Source organism: Sus scrofa, chromosome 5 (genome assembly GCF_000003025.6).
Source record: "Sus scrofa isolate TJ Tabasco breed Duroc chromosome 5, Sscrofa11.1, whole genome shotgun sequence".
In the NCBI taxonomy this organism is placed as follows: domain Eukaryota; kingdom Metazoa; phylum Chordata; class Mammalia; order Artiodactyla; family Suidae; genus Sus; species Sus scrofa.
In genome coordinates, this window is record NC_010447.5 from 34,029,056 (window position 1) to 34,050,890 (window position 21,835).

Below are 21,835 nucleotides of genomic sequence, written 5' to 3' on the forward strand. Positions count from 1 at the left end.
TTGATAGTTCATTTCCTCTTAGCACAAAGTAATAGTTTGTTGTTTGGATGTACCAGTTTATTCATTCCCATACTGAAGGATATTTGGCTGCTTCCAAATTTTGGCAGTTTTGAATGTATAAACATCTGTGTACAAGCTTTTGTGTGGATGTAAATTTTTAGCACCTTTTGGTAAATACCAAGGAGTATGATTGCTGGATCTTGTGGTAAGAGTATGTTTGGTTTTGTAAAAAAGCTGCTGAACTGTCTTCCAAAGTGGGCTCCGTGGTTTTGTATTCCCACCAGCAATGCATGAGAATTCCTGTTGCTTCCTGTCCTTGTCAGCATTTATTTTTGTCAGTGTTCTGGATTTTGGCCATTGTCTTAGTTTGCATTTCTCTGATGACATATTGTATGGAACATCTTTTTACATGCTAATTTTTCATTTGCATATCTTTGGTGAGGTGTCTGTTTAGATCTTTTGTACATTTTTTAAACAAATTGTTTTCTTAGTGTTGAGTTTTAAGAGTTCTTTGTATACTTTGGTTAATAGTCCATTATCAGATGTCTTCTGCATATATTTTCTCCCAGTCTGTGACTTGTCTTTTCATTCTTATGATATCTCCATCTTTTAGTTGTAGTTCTACAGTTAAATATATTTGCTTCTCATGACCAGCCCTTAATGTTAAAGCTTCTTCAAGATTTTTTTTCTTGCTGTGGGTGCGGCCCTATTTTTAGGGCCGATTTTTTTTTTCTTGATTGTCTGAAACTTACTCACTACATGGTTACTCAGGCAGGCTCATGGGGATGTATTTTCTAAAATCTTACAGGTTTATAACTTTTTCTTTTTAGGGCCACACCCATGACATATGGAGGTTCATGCTAGGGGTTGAATCGAAGCTATAGCTGCCAGCCTACACCACAGCCACAGCAATGCCACATCTGAGCCACGTCTGCAACATACACCACAGTTCACAGCAATGCCGGATCCTTAACCCATTGAGCAAGGCCAGGGATCAAACCTGCAACCTCATGGTTCCTATTCGGATTCATTTCGGACTGTGCCACAATGGGAACTCCTACAGGTTTATAACTCTTTGTCTCTGGTCTTACACTTGAAGATAGTTTGGTCGGATTTAAAATCCTCAGCTCACAACTTTTTCCCTTGAGTATCTTAAAAATGTGAATGAATCCTTTGTTTTCTAGCATAAAATGCTACTGAAATTTGATACCTGATTTTCTTTCCCTTGTAGTTGACTTGGCTTGCCTTTGTGTTCAGCTTTTTTATTACAGTAACTTCGCATATGTTGTGTTTGTTTTTCATGTTTAAATGAATTAGATTTCCCAGGGTTATTAGGATGAGGTTCCTGTGAAAGAGTAGGATAAACCAGGAGAGCTCTTCAAGTTTTACACTCCCTGGCTTTCCCTTCTGTTGTTGGTGGTGTAGCCACTTCTTCCTCTCAGAAGTAAGCCTTGTTCCAGGTTTTCTTGAGTGGTTCAAGATGGTGGTGTCAGGAGATCCTGAACCTACCTCCTCCTGTGGACACAGCAAACCTACAGGTACATGTGGAACAGTTCCCTCAGAGAAAAGACCTGAACACTAGTTTAACAGCTCCTCCACACAAAAGATAATGGGGCCACACTGAGGTGGGTAGGAGAGGCAGAGGTGCAGTCTCACCAGAAGTACCACCCCTGGGGTGGCTGACCCACAGTCAGTAGGGATCTCACAGTCACAGAGCTTCTTCCTGAGGAGCAAGGGGTTTGTGCCCCACATCAGAGACCTCAGCCCTTGGGACCTGCCCTGGAGAGACGAGCCCCCATAATGTCTGGCTTTGAAATCAGTGGGGCTCACATCCAGGAGACCCACACTGCTGTTGGGCTTGGTCTCAGAGTAAGTGAGTCTGTGTGGGAGCCTTTAGGAGTAGAATCTCAGTTCCCTAAGAAGGTCTCACCAAACCCAGGAGCAGGATGGATGAGTTGAGAACACAGTGAGAACTTCAACGAAGAGATAGAAAATATAAGACAGTACCAAACATTAAGTCACAGAGCCAAAGAATATAATAATAGAACTGAAAAATACTCTAGAGGGATTCAGCAAGAGGGTCGATGAAGAATGAATCAGTCATCTGGAAGACAGCACAATTCAACCCAAATAGAGCAGCAAAAAAAGAAAAAAGAGTGAAAAGTGAAGATAGCTTAAGGGATCTGTGGAACACTATTAAGGGGGAACAACATTCACATTACAGGGGTCCCAGAAGGAGGAGGGAGAGGGAGGTGGCAGAGAATACTTTGAAGAAATAATGGCAGAAAACTTTCCCAGCCTGGGGAAGGAAACTCAGTTCCAAAAATGATGGACTCAGAGAGACACACACCAAGACACATTATAATCAAAATGTCAAAGTTAAGGAGAATATTAAAATTAGCATGTGAAAAACAACTTGCTACATACAAGGGAATCCCCGAAAGACTATGGCTGTCAGCAGATATTTCCATAGAAACTCTGCAGGCCAGAAGGGACTGGCATGATGTATTCAAAATGCTGAAAGGAAAAAACTTGTAACCAAGAATATTCTACCCAGGAAGTTCCCTTGTGACAGTCGGTTAAGGATCTAGCATTGCTGCAGCTGTGGTGCATGTTGCAAGTGAGGCTCATTTTCACTTCCTGGCCTGAGAACTTCCACATGCCATGGGCATAGACAAAACAAACAAACAAACAAAAAAATCAGCAAGATTATCATTCAGAACTGAAGGAAAGAGAGTGCTGAGGAAACCACCTAAATGTCTGTGGACAGGTCAGCAAATGAATGGATTAAGAAGATGTGGTACATATATACAGTGGAATACTACTTAACCATGAAAAAGAACGAAATCATGCCATTCACAGCAACATGGATGCAACTAGAGATTATCAAAATAAGTGAAGTAAGTCAGAAAGAGAAGGACAAATACGATATGATATCACTGATATGTGGAATGGACTGGTTGCCAAGGGAGTGGGGGGAAGAAGTGGGATAGACTGGGAATTTGGGGTTAATGTATGCAAACTATTACATTTAGAGTGGATAGACAGTCAGGTCCTACTGTATAGCATAGGGAGCTATATCAAATCTCCTGGGATAGACCATGGTGGAAGGTGATATATATAAAAAAGTGTGTGTGTGTGTGTGTGTGTGCGCGCCTCACTCAGTGTGTATAATCACTTTGCTATATGGCAGAAATTGGCATCATTATAAATCAACTCTAATAAAAAAAAATTGAAGGAGAGATAAAGAGTGTTCCAAACAAGTAAAAACTAAACGAGTTCATCACCACTCTACCAGCCTTACAAGAAATGTTAAGGGACTTCTTTAAGCTGAAAAGAAAGGGTACTAATTAGTAACAACATCAACAACAGCAACAACAACACAAACCCCATGAAAGTAAAAGAAGGTTTCCTGCATTATCCCAGTGTCTCTGTAAGCTTTATAAACGTAGCATTACATCACATTTTTTTTGTGGTGATCTGTTTCCTTTGGAACCTTGGCACTTCTGAACCTTCTCTCTCTCCACCTCCGTTATTCCTCTCCTGTAATTTGATTTTATTTTCCAGGAGTTTTCCCTTTACAGTGGGGCTCTGTCCTTCTGGAAAGGTTTCTCTGCTGGATATTTTGAGATTCCTCAGAGTTTAGAGCTTCACTGTACTGTTTGCTGCGCTGTACCTGCATAAGATTTTCACACCCAACTGCAACTTAGAGCCTGTGAAAACCTTTCCCTTTTCTCCATTTGTTCTCAGATTTTTTTTTTCTCCCACTTTTTAACCAAAGGTAGAAACCTCTCCTTTTGGGACATTTGTGATGATTTGGGGGTTCTGAGGCTTTATAGAGTCTTTCTGTTGTCCCTTTCAGTTCCTGCTGCTCCCTTCCACACAACTGCTGATCTGTGGTCTGGGCACCCTAGCCACATTTTCTCATAGTCTAAGATGTGTGGGCATTCTCTTTTACCTCATTTTGTTGAACATGTGGTCATTGGGTTCTTCTGATATCCCAGGTGGTATATTTGGTTTTCAGCAGTTGTTGGGGTTTCAAAAACTATGCTGCCAGCACACAATTAACAGCACAACTAACCCTTATTTTATTAGTGTATTTGTGGCCAATATATAGGGAGCTTGGATTTTTTTTTTTTTTAATCTATAAGTTTAAAAGTTTAGAGAAACAAAAAATTTCGTATTTTAACATCTTAAGGAATGTTTAGCATCTGTTATGACCTATTGAGAAGTTATCTATAAATACAGGGTTTTTGTCATTAATATTATTCTTGATTTTAAATGCAAATACACATCATTTGCCTCTGGTTACAGTGTTAAATGGATATAGTCTCCTAATGGAAATTTTGGACTAATAGCAGTATGGTACATGAAGTTATTTATGTACTAACATGGTTATTTTATGAAAGAACATAAGAATTTAACATGTGAGTTAGAATTATTTATAATTTTGGATTTGCCTGATCATTTCCACATAGCAAGGGCTGAGTAAACACTTTCCGTGTGAATGTGGTAGAAGGGGCTGGTATTAATGTTTTGTAACTTTTATTAGTAAAGATTATATAGTCTGAATCTAACTTCAAATTTTGGAAATCAAAAATAAAATAATCAATTTCTCATAGGAACTGAAGTTAAAAGATGAAGAGTGTGAGAGGCTTTCTAAAGTACGAGATCAACTTGGACAGGAATTGGAGGAACTCACAGCTAGTCTGTTTGAGGTTGGTCTGTTTACATCTTGGCCAAGAGCAACGTCTTGATTTTTATATATTGATAAACTTGTTTTTTTGAGGGACTCTTAAAACAGATATGCTTCACTTCGTGCATATTTATAAATCCTCTAAAAAAAATAAAAGCTTTAAGAAATGTAGATTCTACAACTTAAAATGATGTGAAAAGAAAAAAAAATACCACGGGCTACTGGATTTTAAAATGCGTATGTGGAAAGAAGGAAGGTACATTTTAATTTTGCTTTTACCAACTATTTAGGGGCTGCTTTAGAGTAACTTGATATAATTTCATCACAAAGATGGCAAATTCTTGATAGAGGAGGATTTGAGGAAGGTGAGAAGGCACACACCTTTTTCTCCAGCCCGCCACAGGATAATGTCTACCCAGTTTGAGCAATGTTTCTCAAGAGGGATGCCAATTGACATTGTAGGACATTTAGCATTCTTGGAGTATTAAGGTTTTCCAAGAAACAGAACCAGTAGGATGTGTGTATGTATGTATATATAATACATTTATATTTACTTTATAAACACACACACACATACAGAGAGACTTATGTAAGGCATTGACTTACACGATTACAGAGCTTGACAAGTCCCAGGATGTGGAGGGTAAGTTGGTAGGCTGGAGACCCAGGAAGGGCTGATGTTTCAATCTGAGTCTGAAGGCAGAAAGAATTCTTTCTTAGTCTTCAGAGATGAGCCTTTTGGTTCTACATAGGCCTTCAGCTGCTTAGATGAGCCCCATCAACATTATGGAGGGTATTCTGTTTTACTCCATTTGCCAAGTCATGTGTTAGTCTCCTCCAGAAACATCTTCACAGAAACATCTAGCATGTTTGACCAGAATATCTGGGCACCTGTGTCCCTGTCAAGTTGACACACAAAATTAACCATCACACTTGGATTAGCCCCCAAATTCTAGTAATACTCCCTCATCATATTGACAATTTTTAAATATCCCTGAGGGATGGAGAGAGGATGTGATTTCCTTGGTAAGAACCACTGCTGTAGGGTGCCTCCTTTAGGTTATAAGACCTTTAGCCTTCAGAAGTTCCTTATCAAAAACATTGATGTGATACTAGGGTTACTAGTGTCATTAACACTTTACCAATATTTTCTTTTTTTCCCTAAAATTTTGTTCATAAAATCTTTAATGTAGTAAAATATTTTAGGGGAAATATTACTTTTTGTTATTTTTATATACACAGCATCTTTTTCAGTTTTAGGTATGGGTATTTGCATAGCTGTAATCCTAATATATTTTGTAATTTTTTAAAATAACATCTTTTCATGCTACTACATAGTATAATGATAATCATAAGTATATTCCACAGTTTTTTATCATTATAGGCAATATTGAGGTGGATATCTACAGACATGTGGGCTTTTTCCATGCCCCTTCTGCTCAACACCCTTTTGCCCTCTCCTCTGTCTTTTTTGGAGTCATTTTCTCTCATGAACATTTAAAAATTATCTTTTTGTTGTTGTTGTTTAGTTAGCTAGTTATCAGAGGTGAGAGGAAGATAAATTTAAGGATGGAAATGGTGGGAAGTTAAAGATCTGGAAAAGGAGCTGTGTAATTTGTAATGTTTTTATATGTGGAAGGGGTACACAGGAACATAAGATTTTTCTTCCAATAATGTCTGCCTGGAAGAAAATTTTATAATGATATATGGATACTAGATAAGAAAGCAAATGTATTATGCTACTTATGCTAATTTTGATTGCCTACCTGCTTCCTGCCTGCCCTTCATTTCTTAGCCCTGCTTAGTTCTGCCCGTCTGCATTTAGACATGCATTTTGTTAGATAAAATGGGAGAACAAAGAAACTTTTCCCTCTCTGTCTATAGCAGGATGTGAAGTACCTGAAATGCAGTTTGTGCAGTGAATGAAAAAGTTATCAAAAAATATAACTTTGGGGCCCTAACTTATCTCTGACCTTAAAATGGCTAATAGCCTTAACTGTGTAACTATGTATACTTTTGGGGAAAGAAACTACATTGATGAAAAATGAGTTCAGTGATGAAAGTTATATTCAAAGCAGTTAATTAAGAATTTAGGAAAAAAGTATGGAAAGTTTTCCAATGGTCTCAATTGTGCCTTCATGATCTCAGTTTACCATTGTCTTATGAGAAGATGTTTTTGCTTGCATTTAATATATACATGTATAGTTTTTTTTAAAGATTTAAAGATTATTCTGAATAAACTCAATTTGTGCCATTTTGGTAAACTTAACATGTAAACTCACTTTTTATTATGTATGGTGAATAATCTTGAATATAATTATACTTTGTATTTAGCAAAGTTGAGCCTTAAAAGTATCAAATACTTACAACTCTAAAGTTATGTATGTGTATATATATTTTTTCCTTCTAATATTTTAGATTTTTGAGATAATATATAGTGAAGTCAGTCAAAAAATGCTTTACCAGTTTGCATTCAACATGGAAATAAAAAATATGTAGTCTTAAAATCTTTTTAATGTTTTTCAGCCACTTTTAGTAAATGTCTGTGATATGCTTAGTTTTTCCTCAGCAATGCTATAAGGCACATGTAATACAAATTACTTTATCTGTGAAGAAAATAAGAAATAGAATAAGGAGCAATGCTGGGATTCCAACTCATGACCTTGATCTTGCTTTAAGTACTATGAAAGTCATAAATGGCACTTCCATTTGTCTCAAGTCACAGAGATACATTTGAGCTTGGACCTTAATTATGATTAAGATACCTAATACTGGAGGAGTTCCCGTCGTGGCGCAGTGGTTAACGAATCCGACTAGGAACCATGAGGTTGCGGGTTCGGTCCCTGCCCTTGCTCAGTGGGTTAACGATCCGGTGTTGCCATGAGCTGTGGTGTAGGTTGCAGACGCGGCTCGGATCCCGCGTTGCTGTGGCTCTGGTGTAGGCCAATGGCTACAGCTCCGATTGGACCCCTAGCCTGGGAACCTCCATATGCCGAGGGAGCGGCCCAAGAGATAGCAAAAAGACAAAAAAAAAAAGATACCTAATACTTATTGAGAGTTCTCTATGTACTGGGCATTGTTCTGAGAGCATATATACTTACTTCTATACATACATTAACACACATAATAATGAGTTGCATTATAAAACACAAATTTTAAGAAGAGTGAAATAAGAAAATGCTTAAATTTTTAATAGTACAAAAATATTGTCACTAAAACATATCACATGCGTGTATGTGTATTTTTTTAGGGGAGTGTGATTAAATATGTTATCTCACTTTTGAAATCTTGTTTTAAATTTATGATCCAGATGAAGGTCTGATCTAAATTCCATTTTTAAAATTAGGTGTAATGCTGCTGCTAACTCACAGATATACTTGGTCTGAAAGGAACAAATTTTTCTTTTCCTGTGATAAGTCATTATACTGAATTTTTAGTCTCATTGCCAATTTTGTGAAGTTTTTTCCATAATATTGTCTAGTGAATTTTTGTCTCCTCTAATACCAGCAAATTGTTTTGCAAATTAATTAGAAGATGTTGAATAAACATTATTTTTTAAAAGGAGGGTTCATTTGGAGTTCCTGTTGTGGCACAGTGGTTAATGAATCAGACTAGGATCTATGAGGTTGTGGGTTCGATCCCTGGCCTTACTCAGTGGGTTGAGGATCCAGTGTTGCTGTGAGCTGCGGTGTAGGTTGCAGACGCAGCTCTGATCCCGCGTTGCTCTGGCGTAGGCCGGTGGCTACAGCTCCGATTAGACCCCTAGCCTGGGAACCTCCATGTGCCGCGGGAGCGGTCCTAGAAAAGGCAAAAAAGAAAAAAAAGAAAAAAAAAAAAGGATTCATTTGAATCACTGCTAGCCAGATAGGAAAAAAAATTCTGTTTTCAAAGTGTAAATGTATCAATATGAATGTATAGATCAGGGTCTGCAAACTACAGCCTACAGGGCAAAACTGGCCTGTATCTACCTTTGCACAACCTGATGCACCAAGATTAGTTTTTACATTTTCAGATGGTAAGAGGATATAAAAAAAAAAAAAAAAGAATGTTTTGTGACATGAAAACTATATGAAATTCATATTTTAGTACCTATGAATTTTTATTGGAATGGCTACACGCATTGGTTTATTATTATCTGTGACTGCTTTCATACTGCAGCAACAGAGTTGAGTAGTTGCAAGAGAGACCCTATGGCTTACAAAGCCCAAATTGCTTATTGTCTGGCCTTTTTAGTAAGTTTGCTGATTTCTGGTATAGGTGATATGTATATTATTTTTTATTTTAGGAATGACAGTGATACAAGGTTTCAAACTTTTTTTGAATATACACTTTGATGTTTCTTGTCAATTTGCAAAATCCTATGAGTTATTTTAAATACTACTTCTAACTCATTCTTGCTCTTTTTTCTTTCCTTTTGGGGCTCCAGTATGTTATACTTTTTCACTGTATGCGTTACATCTTTAGGGGAAAAGTCACCTCAAATCCTAGCTCACTTTCCCAGGTGTACCTCTTCTCCTGGATCTTGGTCCCCTGATTCTTCACTATTTTGTTATCCCTCTAATGCCTTTACATACATTTTAAAAAATGTGTTCACGTTTTAAAAATTATTTTCCATGGGAAGTTTGTTCCAAGTTATATAGTTCACATTAATGAAAGCCAAGTCCACTTCAAAACATTTAAACAAATATTCTCTTCATAGCACAAGCTACTTCTGCATTTATAGTTAAAATGTCATTTATCTTGAAAGGTCAGATTATTATTATTATTAAATAATAATAATATATTTATTATTTTTAAAGTATCTGTCAAGTAGTGTTTTATTGACAGCCACTTACCACAGAAAAATTCAACAAATCTGAAACATTTGTTATTTTAAAAAGAATGCTTCTCTCATTGTTAAATTTGATAGCTCCTATAGACTTCAGACACAAGATAATCAGCGTAATTGTGCATGGAATATTTTCACAGTTGATCTCATCTCATTATATAGCACTGGTAGTAAAGCTTCTCTTATTTAAAATGATCTGTTGGGGGTTCCCTTCTTGGCTCAGCAGTTAACCAACCCGACTAGGATCCATGAGGATATGGGTTCGATCCTTGGCCTCACTCAGTGGGTTAAAGATCAGCATTGCCGTGGGCTGTGGTGTAGGTCTCAGATGCAGCTCGGATCCTGTGTTGCTGTGGCTGTGGTGTAGGCCAGTAGTTGTAGCTCCAGTTAGACCCATAGCCTGGGAACTTCCATATGCCTCGGGTGCAGCCCTAAAAAGCCAAAAAAAAAAAAAAAAAAAAAAATTGTAAATTCACATTCATGGGCACATACATTCAGAGTACTGCAATTCATTACAGTACTCTGAGAGCAAATGAACAAATGGGAGCGACACTGAGGAACTCTGGTGTGGAGAACTTCCACTCTCCACTGAACAGTCGACAGACCTAGTGAGTGTGCCATTGTCAAACCGCTAAATATCTGAGGGAGTTCCCTGATGGTCTAAGTTGTTAGAATTTGGCACTTTCACTGCTGTAGCCAGGGTGCAGTCCCTAATCTGGGAACCTCAGTTCCATATTCCATATCAAGCCTTTGCACACCAGAGCCAATAAAAAAATTTAAAAAATTTTGAGGCTAATTTCCTTCCTTTCTCCTTCCCTCACTCAGAAACTGTAAATTGAAGTTCTAATATAAAAATATATGTTCTTAAACTTGGGGGATTATCTTGAGCACCCTGTATTCTGTTCTAGTCTGTTCTAGTCCTTTTTTTTTGGTCTTTTTGGGGCCGCACCCACGGCTTGTGGAGGTTCCCAATCAGAGGGGTCGAATCAGAGCTGTAGCTGCTGGCCCATGCCGCAGCCACAGCAATGCTGGATCGCAGCCACATCTGTGACCTTTACCACAGCTAATGACAATGCCAGATCCTTAACCGACTGAGAAAGGCTGGGGATCAAACCTTCGGGGGATCAAACCTTCGTCCTCATGGATGCTAGTCAGATCCGTTTCTGCTAAGCCACCATGGGAACTCCTGTTCTAGTCCATTCTTAATCTTTATAGGGACTGTTCCATACAGCCGAGTAATCTTTCTAAAATACAGATACGATTATGTCACTCTTTTCCTTAAAAAACCGAAAGGCTTTGTATTGGATTTAGAATAAAATCCAGAATTTTTACTCAGGTATTTTATTTGATTATTAGAATGTAGGAATTCCTGCTGTGGTACGGCAGCTTAAGGATCTGGCGTTGTCTCTCTAGTGGCATGGTTTTGATCCCTGGCCTGGCAAAGTAGATTAAGGATCTGGTGTTGCCAGAGCTGCAGCTCAGATTCGATCCTTGACCTGGGAACTTCCTTATGCCATGGGTACAGCTGGAAAAGACAAAAAAGAAAAGGAAATCGGAATGTAAGCTCCTTTTCCCAGTGTATCACCAGCACCTGGAACAGTACCTCACGAAGAGGTACTGAATTAATGTTTGGTGACTTCAGTCATGAATTAATGAATTAATGTTTGATGAATAGAGGAGAATACCCAGAGTTTCATATTTGTGATACTTAAAAATTCAGGTCTTATTAAAAGGTAAACTCTGATTTGCTTTTTTAGATTGCACAGAATCGTCGCTTAATATCATTTTGTGAATATTGGAAGCTGTAAGGCTTCTTAACTGTCCTAACACTGCAGCATTATTGATGTGTTAACATTTTTACTTGTCCCTTCTGTATATCTTTGCTGTAAGTAATAACATGAATACATATGTGGTGAACAAATTATAAAAACCTAAGTGCAAAGTTGAGTTTGACATGAGGGTCCTGTGTTGTCTTTCATCACATATGTGGTTTGTACCCGAGCATCAATCATGATGATAATACTCAACCTGGCAGCCTCTGTGGTAATAGGTACTAAAAGAAGGTACCTATTCCTCATTCCTAATAGTTGGTTTGTCTGATGACAACTGCTATTTCAGTAGTTGATAATGAATACTTAATTTTAGGCAGAATTTTGTTAATATATCTTTGCCTCAATCATAGATACCTGTTTAAGAGTTTTGAAAACAAATGCTAAATACTTTGTTTCCAAAATTTGAGATGTTAACTTTTTCAGGAAGCTCATAAGATGGTCAGAGAAGCAAATGTCAAGCAGGCAACAGCAGAAAAACAGCTGAAAGAAGCACAAGGAAAAGTAAGTTTTTGCTCCCGTTAGTAGTATAAAATGTAAAGATACTAGTGGTTATTGCTTTAAAAATACTTAACTTTTATTGAATTTGTGCTGATTATGAAAGCAGTGCTTGTTTTAGAAGATTTTTTAAACTATAGGAAACTATAAAGAAGAAAATAGCCACTACTAGATGTAATTAATAGTGAACATTGAGTGTCCATTTATATTAGAGGCAAATGAACATCAGTTGTCCATTTATATTAGAGGCAAATATTCAAATGATTTTGAATCACATGTATTATCAAAAGGGTTATGTAATCACATTTTGAAGTTAATGTTTATTTTCCTAACTCACTAAAAAAAGCCATCAAAATGTTGTTAGGTTTTACTAACTGCAGCTAATCATAAGCTAGTTTTTAATATATTTTGGAGATGTTAAAAATTCACTTTAAGTGCAATGTTAGACATTTTGATAATTTTAAAAATTTCACCTGACACGTGAGTATCAGCTAAATCCAAACCATATGGAAACATTAAAAAAGTTGGTTTTACTTTCATTACTCCATAGGAAGTACAAATTAAACTTATATTTCATCTTTGAAAGGGAAGTGTTTTGACCAAATTACTAACATTTAGCTGCATCTATCATAAACGTACTTAGCGTATGTGATTATGTTGATTTTTTCCCCAAGATTGATGTACTTCAAGCTGAAGTGGCTGCATTGAAGACACTTGTATTGTCCAGTTCTCCGACATCACCTACACAAGAGCCTCTGCCAGGTGGAAAGACACATTTTAAAAAGGGTCATACACGAAATAAAAGTACAAGCAGTGCTATGAGTGGCAGTCATCAGGACCTCAGTGTGATACAGCCAATTGTAAAAGACTGCAAAGAGGTAACTCGTCCAGGACTGTCCCCTCTGACTCTGTTGATACTTATTCTCATCACTGAGATGTCGGTTATAATTTCTGTCAGCAAAATATGTAGTACAAAATATTCAATATTAAGATGGGGGAGGCTTTATCTAGAGCTGGCTGCTTTCAGGGATTCTTCAGTTCCCTTCTCTACCTGGCTGACCATGGAGTACCTGCTGGAAACTTGGTAAGTTTCTTAATCTCGGTATTTCTTTTAGGGAGCAAACTGTTGTGTGTTGGATGAAGGAGAGTGGGTGGCTTTCATGGTCTGGCTAGACAAAATTTATTGTTAGAGTGCTCTAGCAAAGTATGAATATAAGAAATGTGTGAAAATATTTAGGTGATTTTCTTAAAGAACAGCACATTCCAGAGGCAGAATTTTATATTGGTAAGGTAGTCCTGGAGTTAATTCAGATAATGAAGAACAAACAATAGAATTAATGATAGCCTTATCCTTTTAGCGGTATGTTATAAAGATAACTGAGATAATGTAGAAATATTTTGAGCAGTTTTGAGTAATAATTGTTAAAACTGTGTAATATTTTTTACTTAAATACAATGAAAAAGTATTTCCAAGGAAATTGATCAGTAATTTATGGAGCAGCTCTCGCCCATTTTTTTCTTAAAAACTGTATTTTACATTGTTGAGTTCAAGGTCATCATTAATCTTTATGAAGCTGTGTGTGTTTGTTCAGATTTTTTTTGCATGAAAGCAAGGAGTTTATTAAACTGAACAACCAAGGTTAGGTTACCTCTTCTAGTTGAATTGTATTTTGTTTAGTTATTAACGGAAGAGATGATAGTGAGGGAGCAGTTCAATATTTGGTCAAAGATGAATGTGACAAAATCTGAAATTCACAGTGGTGTCTTTTAAATATTAAAGAACGCTTTTAGTCATAACTTTTAATTCTGATTTCTTTCAATTTAAGTAGCACTTTTATTTTTTTTTTTTTTTTTTTTTTTTTTTTTTTTTTTTTTTGTCTTTTGTCTTTTTTGTTGTTGTTGTTGCTATTTCTTGGGCCGCTCCAGCGGCATATGGAGGTTCCCAGGCTAGGGGTTGAATCAGAGCTGTAGCCACCGGCCTACGCCAGAGCCACAGCAACGTGGGATCCGAGCCGCGTCTGCAACCTACACCACAGCTCACGGCAACGCCGGATCATTAACCCACTGAGCAAGGGCAGGGACCGAACCCGCAACCTCATGGTTCCCAGTCGGATTCGTTAACCACTGCGCCACAACGGGAACTCCAAGTAGCACTTTTAATTGCTTGATAAAGCTTACATATTTGCTGTGGTTTCTCAGTGTAATCATGTACCTTTCCCCCCTGTTGTTTATGCTAAGAAAATTTAAGTGTTTTCTCATGCTACATTTTAAAGTTTTGTTTTTAGTTTATGAAATTTCCTTAAAATATGAATAGGCAGCATGTAATTTTTTTGCTTTCGAGATATGTCCTGTAATCTAATACTTTGTGAAAAACTTGTCAAAAGGTTTCCTTAGACAAAGGAAACACTTAAATTTGTGTAAGTCTTAGAAAAAGATACCACAATTGGAAAGAAAACGAAACATGTCCATGTTTCTACAGAAAATGTGCTAGGGGCATTCAGTCAATGCATTTGCAGCTTATCTTCTGAAAGCATTTAAAACACACGTGTGCATGCACAGACACACAAGTAGGCAAGGCTTTGAGGTTAAGTCACTCAGATGTGAACTTTTACTGGTTTCTTGTTCTGTAACCTTGGTCAAGTTATTTTCTCTCTAAACCCTTGTTTCCTTATCTATAAATGGGGACTATAATATTTATCTTGCTCAACTTTGAGGATTAATGTTTGTGAAGCGCTTGCCATAGTCCCTGACACAGAGTCAGCTCTTAATAAATAGTTTAAATTACTGCCTTTTAACTAGAATCATTTCTTGGAACACTTTGGGCCTTATATCCATCAAAGGGTAGACTTTACAAAGAATGAATTTGAAAATGTAAGTATTACTTACCTGCTAATATTTTTATCCTTCTGCCTTTAGCTTTGATTCAAGGAATTTATGGATTGGGATGAAAAAATTCACATTGAGATTGCCGTTGTACACCTTAGAGGAAGGTCTGTAGGAAAGCTGGGATACAGTCAGGCTTTTGTTACTTTCACGTAGACTACGTGCACATCCGATTGAGCTGTCCTAGAGGCCATGGCTGCAGTCAGTGCTCCACTAATAGTGTATCCAGTGCTTGAGGACAACAGTGGCTTAGAGCTGCCAGAGGGTGAGGGACGCTACTCTGTGTTTGGGTGGCTGTGGGTGGGTGTAGCTTCATATGTGGACAGGTAGTACTGAGCTGAGCTGAGGGAATCTGTGGAGAAGTTTACTTGGGAAAATTTATTAAGTTGGGTAAGAAGAGAAGGGACAACTGGAAGAGTGAATAGGAAGGCGGGTGCCAGCCTCGATTATTGTTGACAGTCAGATGGTAGGTACTGGAGGCTGAAATGCCAAAAAATGTCTGAATAAATGTTATATTTTTAGATAGTCAATCTAGAAGGCTGTATGTGTGCTACTTTTAGTCTTGCTGCTTATACAATAAACATTTTGGAAAATTCTTTTGGAAATGCCTTCAGGTAATAGTAGAACAATTGGTGTCACTTTTGATCCCAAACTAGCTTTCACAATTTAGTGAATCTCCATTTATTCAAACACTTTTATTAACTTGGCTTCCAAATTACTTTTTGATTATTTTCAAAAGAGACTTAATCTTATGCATATATTTAGAACAGTGTGCACTTTTGTCTTAAGAGCAGCTCCAACATTATTATTATATTTTTTGGTGGTGTGGATAATGGTAGTATCTTGGACACCATAGTGGATACATTGAAAAGGGACAGCTAGACATTTGGGAGATTGGATCGTTTTTTTTGGGTTTTTTTTTGTCTTTTTGTCTTTTTGCCATTTCTTGGGCCGCTCCCGCGGCATATGGAGGTTCCCAGGCTGGGGGTCAAGTCGGAGCTGTAGCTGCCGGCCTACACCAGAGCCACAGCAACGCAGGATCCGAGCTGCGTCTGCGCCCTACACCACAGCTCACGGCAACGCCAGATCGTTAACCCACTGAGCAAGGGCAGGGATCGAACCGGCAACCTCATGGTTCCTAGTTGGATTCGTTAACCACTGCGCCACGACAGGAACTCCTGGATTGTTTTTTAAAAAGAAAAATCACTGCAATGGAATATTTCTCAGCCTTAAAAAAGAATGAAATATTGTCATTTGTAGCAGCATGAATGGACCTAGAGATTATCATATTAAGAGAAGACAGAGAAAGACAAATACTATATATCACTTACATGTGAAATCAGTAATGCAAATGACTTTACTTACAAAGCAGAAACAGACTCATGGACATAGAAGACAAATTTCTGGCTACCAAAGGGGGAGAGGCCAGGGAGGGATAATGTAGGAGTATGGGCTTAACAGACAACCTCTACTATGCATAAAGTAAACAAAAGGACCCTCTGTACAGCACAGGGAACTTGTGCTAAGAATTCAGTATCTTGTAATAACCTATAATGGAAAAGAATAGGAAAATGTACATTATAACTGAACCACTTTGCTGTACACCTGAAACTAATGCAATATTTTAAATCAACTATACTTCAATTAAAGAAAAAAATTGCTACCATGTGTTATAACTAATCGACAATGGTTCAGTAATTATTTTAAAGAGTATATCTTTTTCAGGAATATTTAAGTTTTGGTTTTATAAAGTGGTTTTATGTTTGTACTTTGAAAAAAGTTATTTTGTGTTTTCTTTTGGTTTGTTAGGCTGACTTATCTCTGTATAATGAATTCAGATCTTGGAAGGATGAGCCCACAATGGACAGAACATGTCCTTTCTTAGATAAAATCTATCAAGAAGATATCTTTCCATGTTTAACCTTCTCAAAAAGTGAGGTAATTTTAAAAAAATTTAATAGAAATGCATTAGAGTTGTATTTATACCTTTTACTAAGTCGTCACATATTTTAATATCTCTTACATAAATAACTTAGAAAATGTCACATTTTATCATTTTCTCCATTCTCCATTAGGATCGTAGTAATTTCTTGGCATTCACTTACTGAACCTGTTCCTTATTTCAGCAGAGGATCATTCACACTGCAGTGTGTATTGCATTGGAGTCAAGTATTAAATATGTATGGGAATAAGGCTTATTTCTTAATTTTTAGTCTAACGTTCAGTGTAAGGGAAGTTCTGTACACTCTAAGGTTGGGTTTATCTGTATGTGATTAAAAAATCGTATTTAGTTCCTTCATCTTTAAAACAGGAAAAAAAAAACGCCTTCCTTGTCTATGTCATGGAGTTGTCAAGAAGGTAAAATGAATTAAGTAGATACAAGAACTTTTAAAAAATACCACAAGGCACTATACAGACATGTAAGGTCATTAATTTGTTTTTATATATGGAAGGTTTGTATACACATATCCTGTCAATCAATATTTAAGGTTAATCTGAAGGTTGTCTTCAGAGGATTTAATTATAACACTGCTTGTAAGGAGAAGTTATAATGAACAGTAAAATGCTTTTGGTATGTAGATATATAATAGTCATTGTGGCCCTGGGCCTGGTTTTATGTGGGCTGTGCAGTATGAGGGGTCTTGCCAGAATGAGATAGTTTGCCGATTTCATCAATTGTTTATCAGTTATTACCATCTCCACTGGGTATTTAATATTTGATAACTCAGTTGTTTCTTTTGTAGATGCTTGTGTACATAAATACAAGATCAGAAAATATATAGCTATAATTAGCATATATTGCTTTGTTATGAATGACCAGTATTAAGAAATAATGCATAAATTTAGCAAAATAAAGCATTAGGATATTCATTTTGAAATGGCATACATAGTAGATATGGATTGTGGGTAAGGGGTGGTCTGGGAATTAATGTCTTTAATCTCCTTATAGATAATGGGAAAAGTTATTTAGCTATAACTGAATTGCCTTTCATAACAATGTTTGAATTCTAAAAGAATCCAAGCCAAGATTATGTGGTTTCTTTCTTTTTTGCTCGCTAAGGCAAATCTAGTGGAACTTGGGGAAAAAATAATTTTTAAAATCAGTTTACTGTAGAATTTTGTATTTTTCTGCCAGCATAGCATCTAATACTTTTTTGTTTTTTGAAAGTTGGCTTCAGCTGTTCTGGAGGCTGTGGAAAACAATACGCTAAGCATTGAACCTGTGGGATTGCAACCTGTTCGATTTGTGAAAGCGTCTGCAGTCGAATGTGGAGGACCAAAGTATGTTTTTAAAACCATGTCTTATGGAAGATACTGAGTTTTTAAAATGTTATGTGTTGTAGTTATTTAATTTTTTTCTAGTTTTAAATGTGGTTAAATCTCGTCACTTTTCTATTTAGAATCTGTTTAGTCCAAAGACCAATCTCTAGGCAGCATGGGGATTTCAAATCTAGCATCAATGGAGAGCTACGAACATATATGTGTGTATTAGAAACTTTTTTCTTTTTATGGTTACACCTGTGGCACATGGAAATTCTCAGGCCAGGGTTTGAATTGGAGTTGCAGCTAAGGCCATGGCAACATCAGATCCAAACCACATCTGATCTCCACTGCAGCTTATGGCAATGTCTGGGCCTTAACCCACTGAGCCACAGCAGGAACTCCTAGAAACTTTTTTAAAAATTTTATTTATTTATTGGCTGCACCATGGCTTGCAGAAGTTCCCAGGCCAGGTATCAGACTCAAGCCACAGCAGTAACCTGAGCCACAGCAGTGACAATGCTGAATCCTCAATCACTAGGCCATCAGAGAACTCCAGAAACTTTTTTTTAAAACCATATATTTTAATCTATTAGTTGATTATGAAATCTCTATTGGGTAAGCAGAATGTTTGTTCATTACATGCATAGTTATGTTTTCTGGGCTTTTGTGTAAACTATTTCTTCTTGGGGGTGGCCATCAAAAATAGCTTGAGAAGACAGTGAATTAGACCAAGTCTTATTAAGCATGAAAACAAGGGACCAAAAGACTTGGTTAGTCTGCTCCTTTAATACTCTCATTATAAAGCTTTCTCACTTTGGTAAATAAATAGTTCTGTCTTCCAGATGAGACATAGTTGGCAGTTGTGTACCTTCAGAAGGCAACTCCCACATTTCATAGCAGGACAGGCTTTTTTCCACCCAGTCCTGGGAGGAGGAAAGATGGAAACCCACAGTACATCAAACCTTTGGCACCGCTGTTTAAAAAGTGATTTAGGAAAGATTTTGAGGAAGCTGCTTAGTTGGTGGATCAATGTAGGGGACTGAAGAGCCCAGGAGAGCTCGTAGCAAACAATGATTGAATCCCTTCAGGGCCATTTTGAAGGCAAAAGAGGAAACAATTGGTTGAGATGAACTGACAGGTCTGTTAAAGCCGGTTGTAGTTGTGTGGTTCTTCCTGTTCTGTTATGCCTATTACACTCTTAGCAGGATCATGCAGTGTTGGTATTTGGGTAACTCAGTCCTGCATCTGCTCTGTGAGCCGCACATCCGCCTGCATCACCTGAGCCTCACATCCACATCCGTCCTGATTTATGCTCCCCTGTGCCTCACCTGTAGTATGGTGGTCTCTGAACTTTGGGGAAGAGATTTACATTCCTAAATTCTATCCTTCCACAAACACCAGGGTATTTTTATTCTGGTCATTAGTGCTAGCAGCTTATGTGCTTTTTTCTGTGTTACACCTTATTTTAAATATAGCCATTTTTATTGTAGGATTTTGAATATGTGCTTGCATTATATATTACACATATTGAACATGTGAAGATATCACCAAAAGATAACAAACGGATCTCAAAGTAGATTTTTATAGTATTTCAGTAAAATAATTATCCAGACTAGGTTTAGTGAACATTTTAGTTAAGGATATTGTGCTTGAGGGTATGGGGCCAGAAGCAAAGATGTTTATTTGCAGTGCATATTGTGTGGAGGAAACTAAGGGAAGACATTGTCCTTTTTTATCAAATGTGAAGTATGGCCCTGGCCAGGGCTCTCGAGGAGGAGGTTATCAAAATAATCACTAAATGTGTGGCACAGTGCTCTGAACGTTGCAGAAGACAAGGTCATTCCACTGGTGGTAATCGGAGGCTATTCTTGGAGAGGATTTGATTTGACCTGGGCTTTCGAAGCATGGGTGGAATTGAGGATATAAAGAACAGTACATGTGTGTGACTGAAGAAAGGAACAAGAAAACGGTGTTCAGAGGGTGGTGAGTGTCTGAAGAGGAAAGATGTGGGGGGAAAAAAGTGTCAGAGGTGACAAATCAGGAGAATAATATAAAATTTGGGAAATTAATAGGAAGGGCTCTGGACTTGGGAAAGCTGTTAGGTCTGTATTTAAACATGTTGACATCCCTAAGTGAAAATGGGAGGCAAGGATTTAAAATCTTGATAGAGCTGTTAAGAGATATGAAGGTAGTCTAGCAAGTTAAAAAAACAAACAACAAACAAAAAAAACCCCACTGGAATTAGAGGTCAGAAAACTTAGCATTGAATTCTAGCTCAAAGAAAAATATATTGGTTTTAGAAATATATTGGTTTTAGATAACTTAAACACTTTTTTATTATTTTAAAAGTTGATACCGAAACCCACTTTACCTGAGTACTTTTAAAATTAGGAAAATAGTAGACAAACAGGAGTATGTGTGCTTCCAAAAGAGCAGTGTAAAAGTGATTTTTATCAGTTTGATGCTACTTTTTTCTCTCATGTAAATTATACTTAATATGGTATATAGTTCCAAGGACTTTTTAACACTTATGCCTTAAATTTCTTGATCATCTACCCTCCCCAAGCTAGTGGTTAGTGCTTTTAAATATTGTTATAGATCATGAAAGGAATTTTCTAATAAAGGAACAATGAGGCAACATCTCTTTGAAAAGGTAAGAAATCTTTTGTGATTTAAATAGCCCATTCCAAAATTATTCTCTTTTAAATACACATTCTCTGTGTTGCTTAATATGGAGGCACATTTGTATCATATTTCTGGTAAATTGTAGCTTAAAATTAATGTTCATTTAATATATTTCTCTTTATTATGTAATTTATAATGTCAAAGTGCTATTGGCCTCTTTATTTTACTTAGAGCTACACTGATTTTGCCTTGACAAGGAGTGGTAGTTACATTTAGTCAAGCTTCTAATTTAGAAGGGGGGCCACTGGGCTGCTGTGAGTCGCAGCTGATAGACAGGTCAGCTTCACCCCCATTGAGCAGTAGAGTGGAAGGTTGTCCGTCACTTAACCAAGAGTCACCAAATGTCTGCTATGTGCCAGGCACATGCTTGGTGCCAAGCATTTAAAGAAGAATAAAGTGCATTCTCTGTTCTCAAGAAGCTTTCAGCCTAATCCCAGCCAAAAGGCCCTCATACCAAGTTTTGCATGTTATAATATGCAGAGAGAAAAGTTGGTATGTCTAAATGTAGTGTATACCCTTTGTGTAATTGTTAAGGTGCTATGTTTGTAAGGTAGTTTATGCCTTTGTAGTTCTTGGGCCCAGGAGCCACATTAAATGCACCTACACTACCACAGCACACCAAAAAGTATCCCATATGGAAGCTCTCATCCTGCAAGCTGTCAGTAACATGCTTTGAGACTTGAACAGTCATTTTGAAGTTTCTTCCAACTGAAAGAGGAGTTGAAGTGCTGATGGGAAGCCGAGCACTGCCCCGCAGCTGATTGCTCATTGGTAAATTTACTCCTGGACAGGACATATATTAAAACATTTAGCTTCCATTTCTAGAACCATGGTTAATGGCTATGCCATTAAGCTTATACTGGAATTGTAAGCCCCAGAGGGCAGGAATTTTGTCTTTGTCACCAGCACCACAAGGGCCTGCTACATGGTAGGTTCTCAAATATTTGTTGTCTTAGTGAATATACAACTTGTACAGCAGAAGCTAGGGACAAAATGCTTTTAATTTAAAAAAAACTAAAATTCATCCTTATTTTACAGAAAATGTGCTCTCACAGGTCAGAGTAAGTCCTGTAAACACAGAATTAAATTAGGAGACTCAAGCAACTATTATTATATTTCTCCATTCTGCAGATACAGGGTGAGTAATATAAC

The 21,835-nt window shown here is 37.2% G+C and overlaps 1 protein-coding gene across 10 annotated transcripts in view; it reads left to right on the forward strand.

The window, feature by feature from the left end:
* Window positions 1–21,835, forward strand: part of RAB3IP (RAB3A interacting protein) — a 51,102-nt gene that overhangs the window by 26,264 nt on the left and 3,003 nt on the right. For 3 of the 10 annotated variants that reach the window (XM_021091979.1, XM_021091977.1, XM_021091978.1), the window contains 7 exons: window positions 4,623–4,718; window positions 11,780–11,857; window positions 12,526–12,729; window positions 12,879–12,935; window positions 16,544–16,672; window positions 17,904–18,016; window positions 21,722–21,821. In XM_021091979.1, coding sequence (XP_020947638.1) covers window positions 4,623–4,718; window positions 11,780–11,857; window positions 12,526–12,729; window positions 12,879–12,935; window positions 16,544–16,672; window positions 17,904–18,016; window positions 21,722–21,821 — 777 coding nt within the window. Of the gene's footprint in view, window positions 1–4,622; window positions 4,719–11,779; window positions 11,858–12,525; window positions 12,936–14,767; window positions 15,000–16,543; window positions 16,673–17,903; window positions 18,017–21,721; window positions 21,822–21,835 lie in introns of those variants that run through there. The other 7 variants (XM_021091980.1, XM_021091984.1, XM_013997721.2 and 4 more) reach the window with 4 other exon arrangements.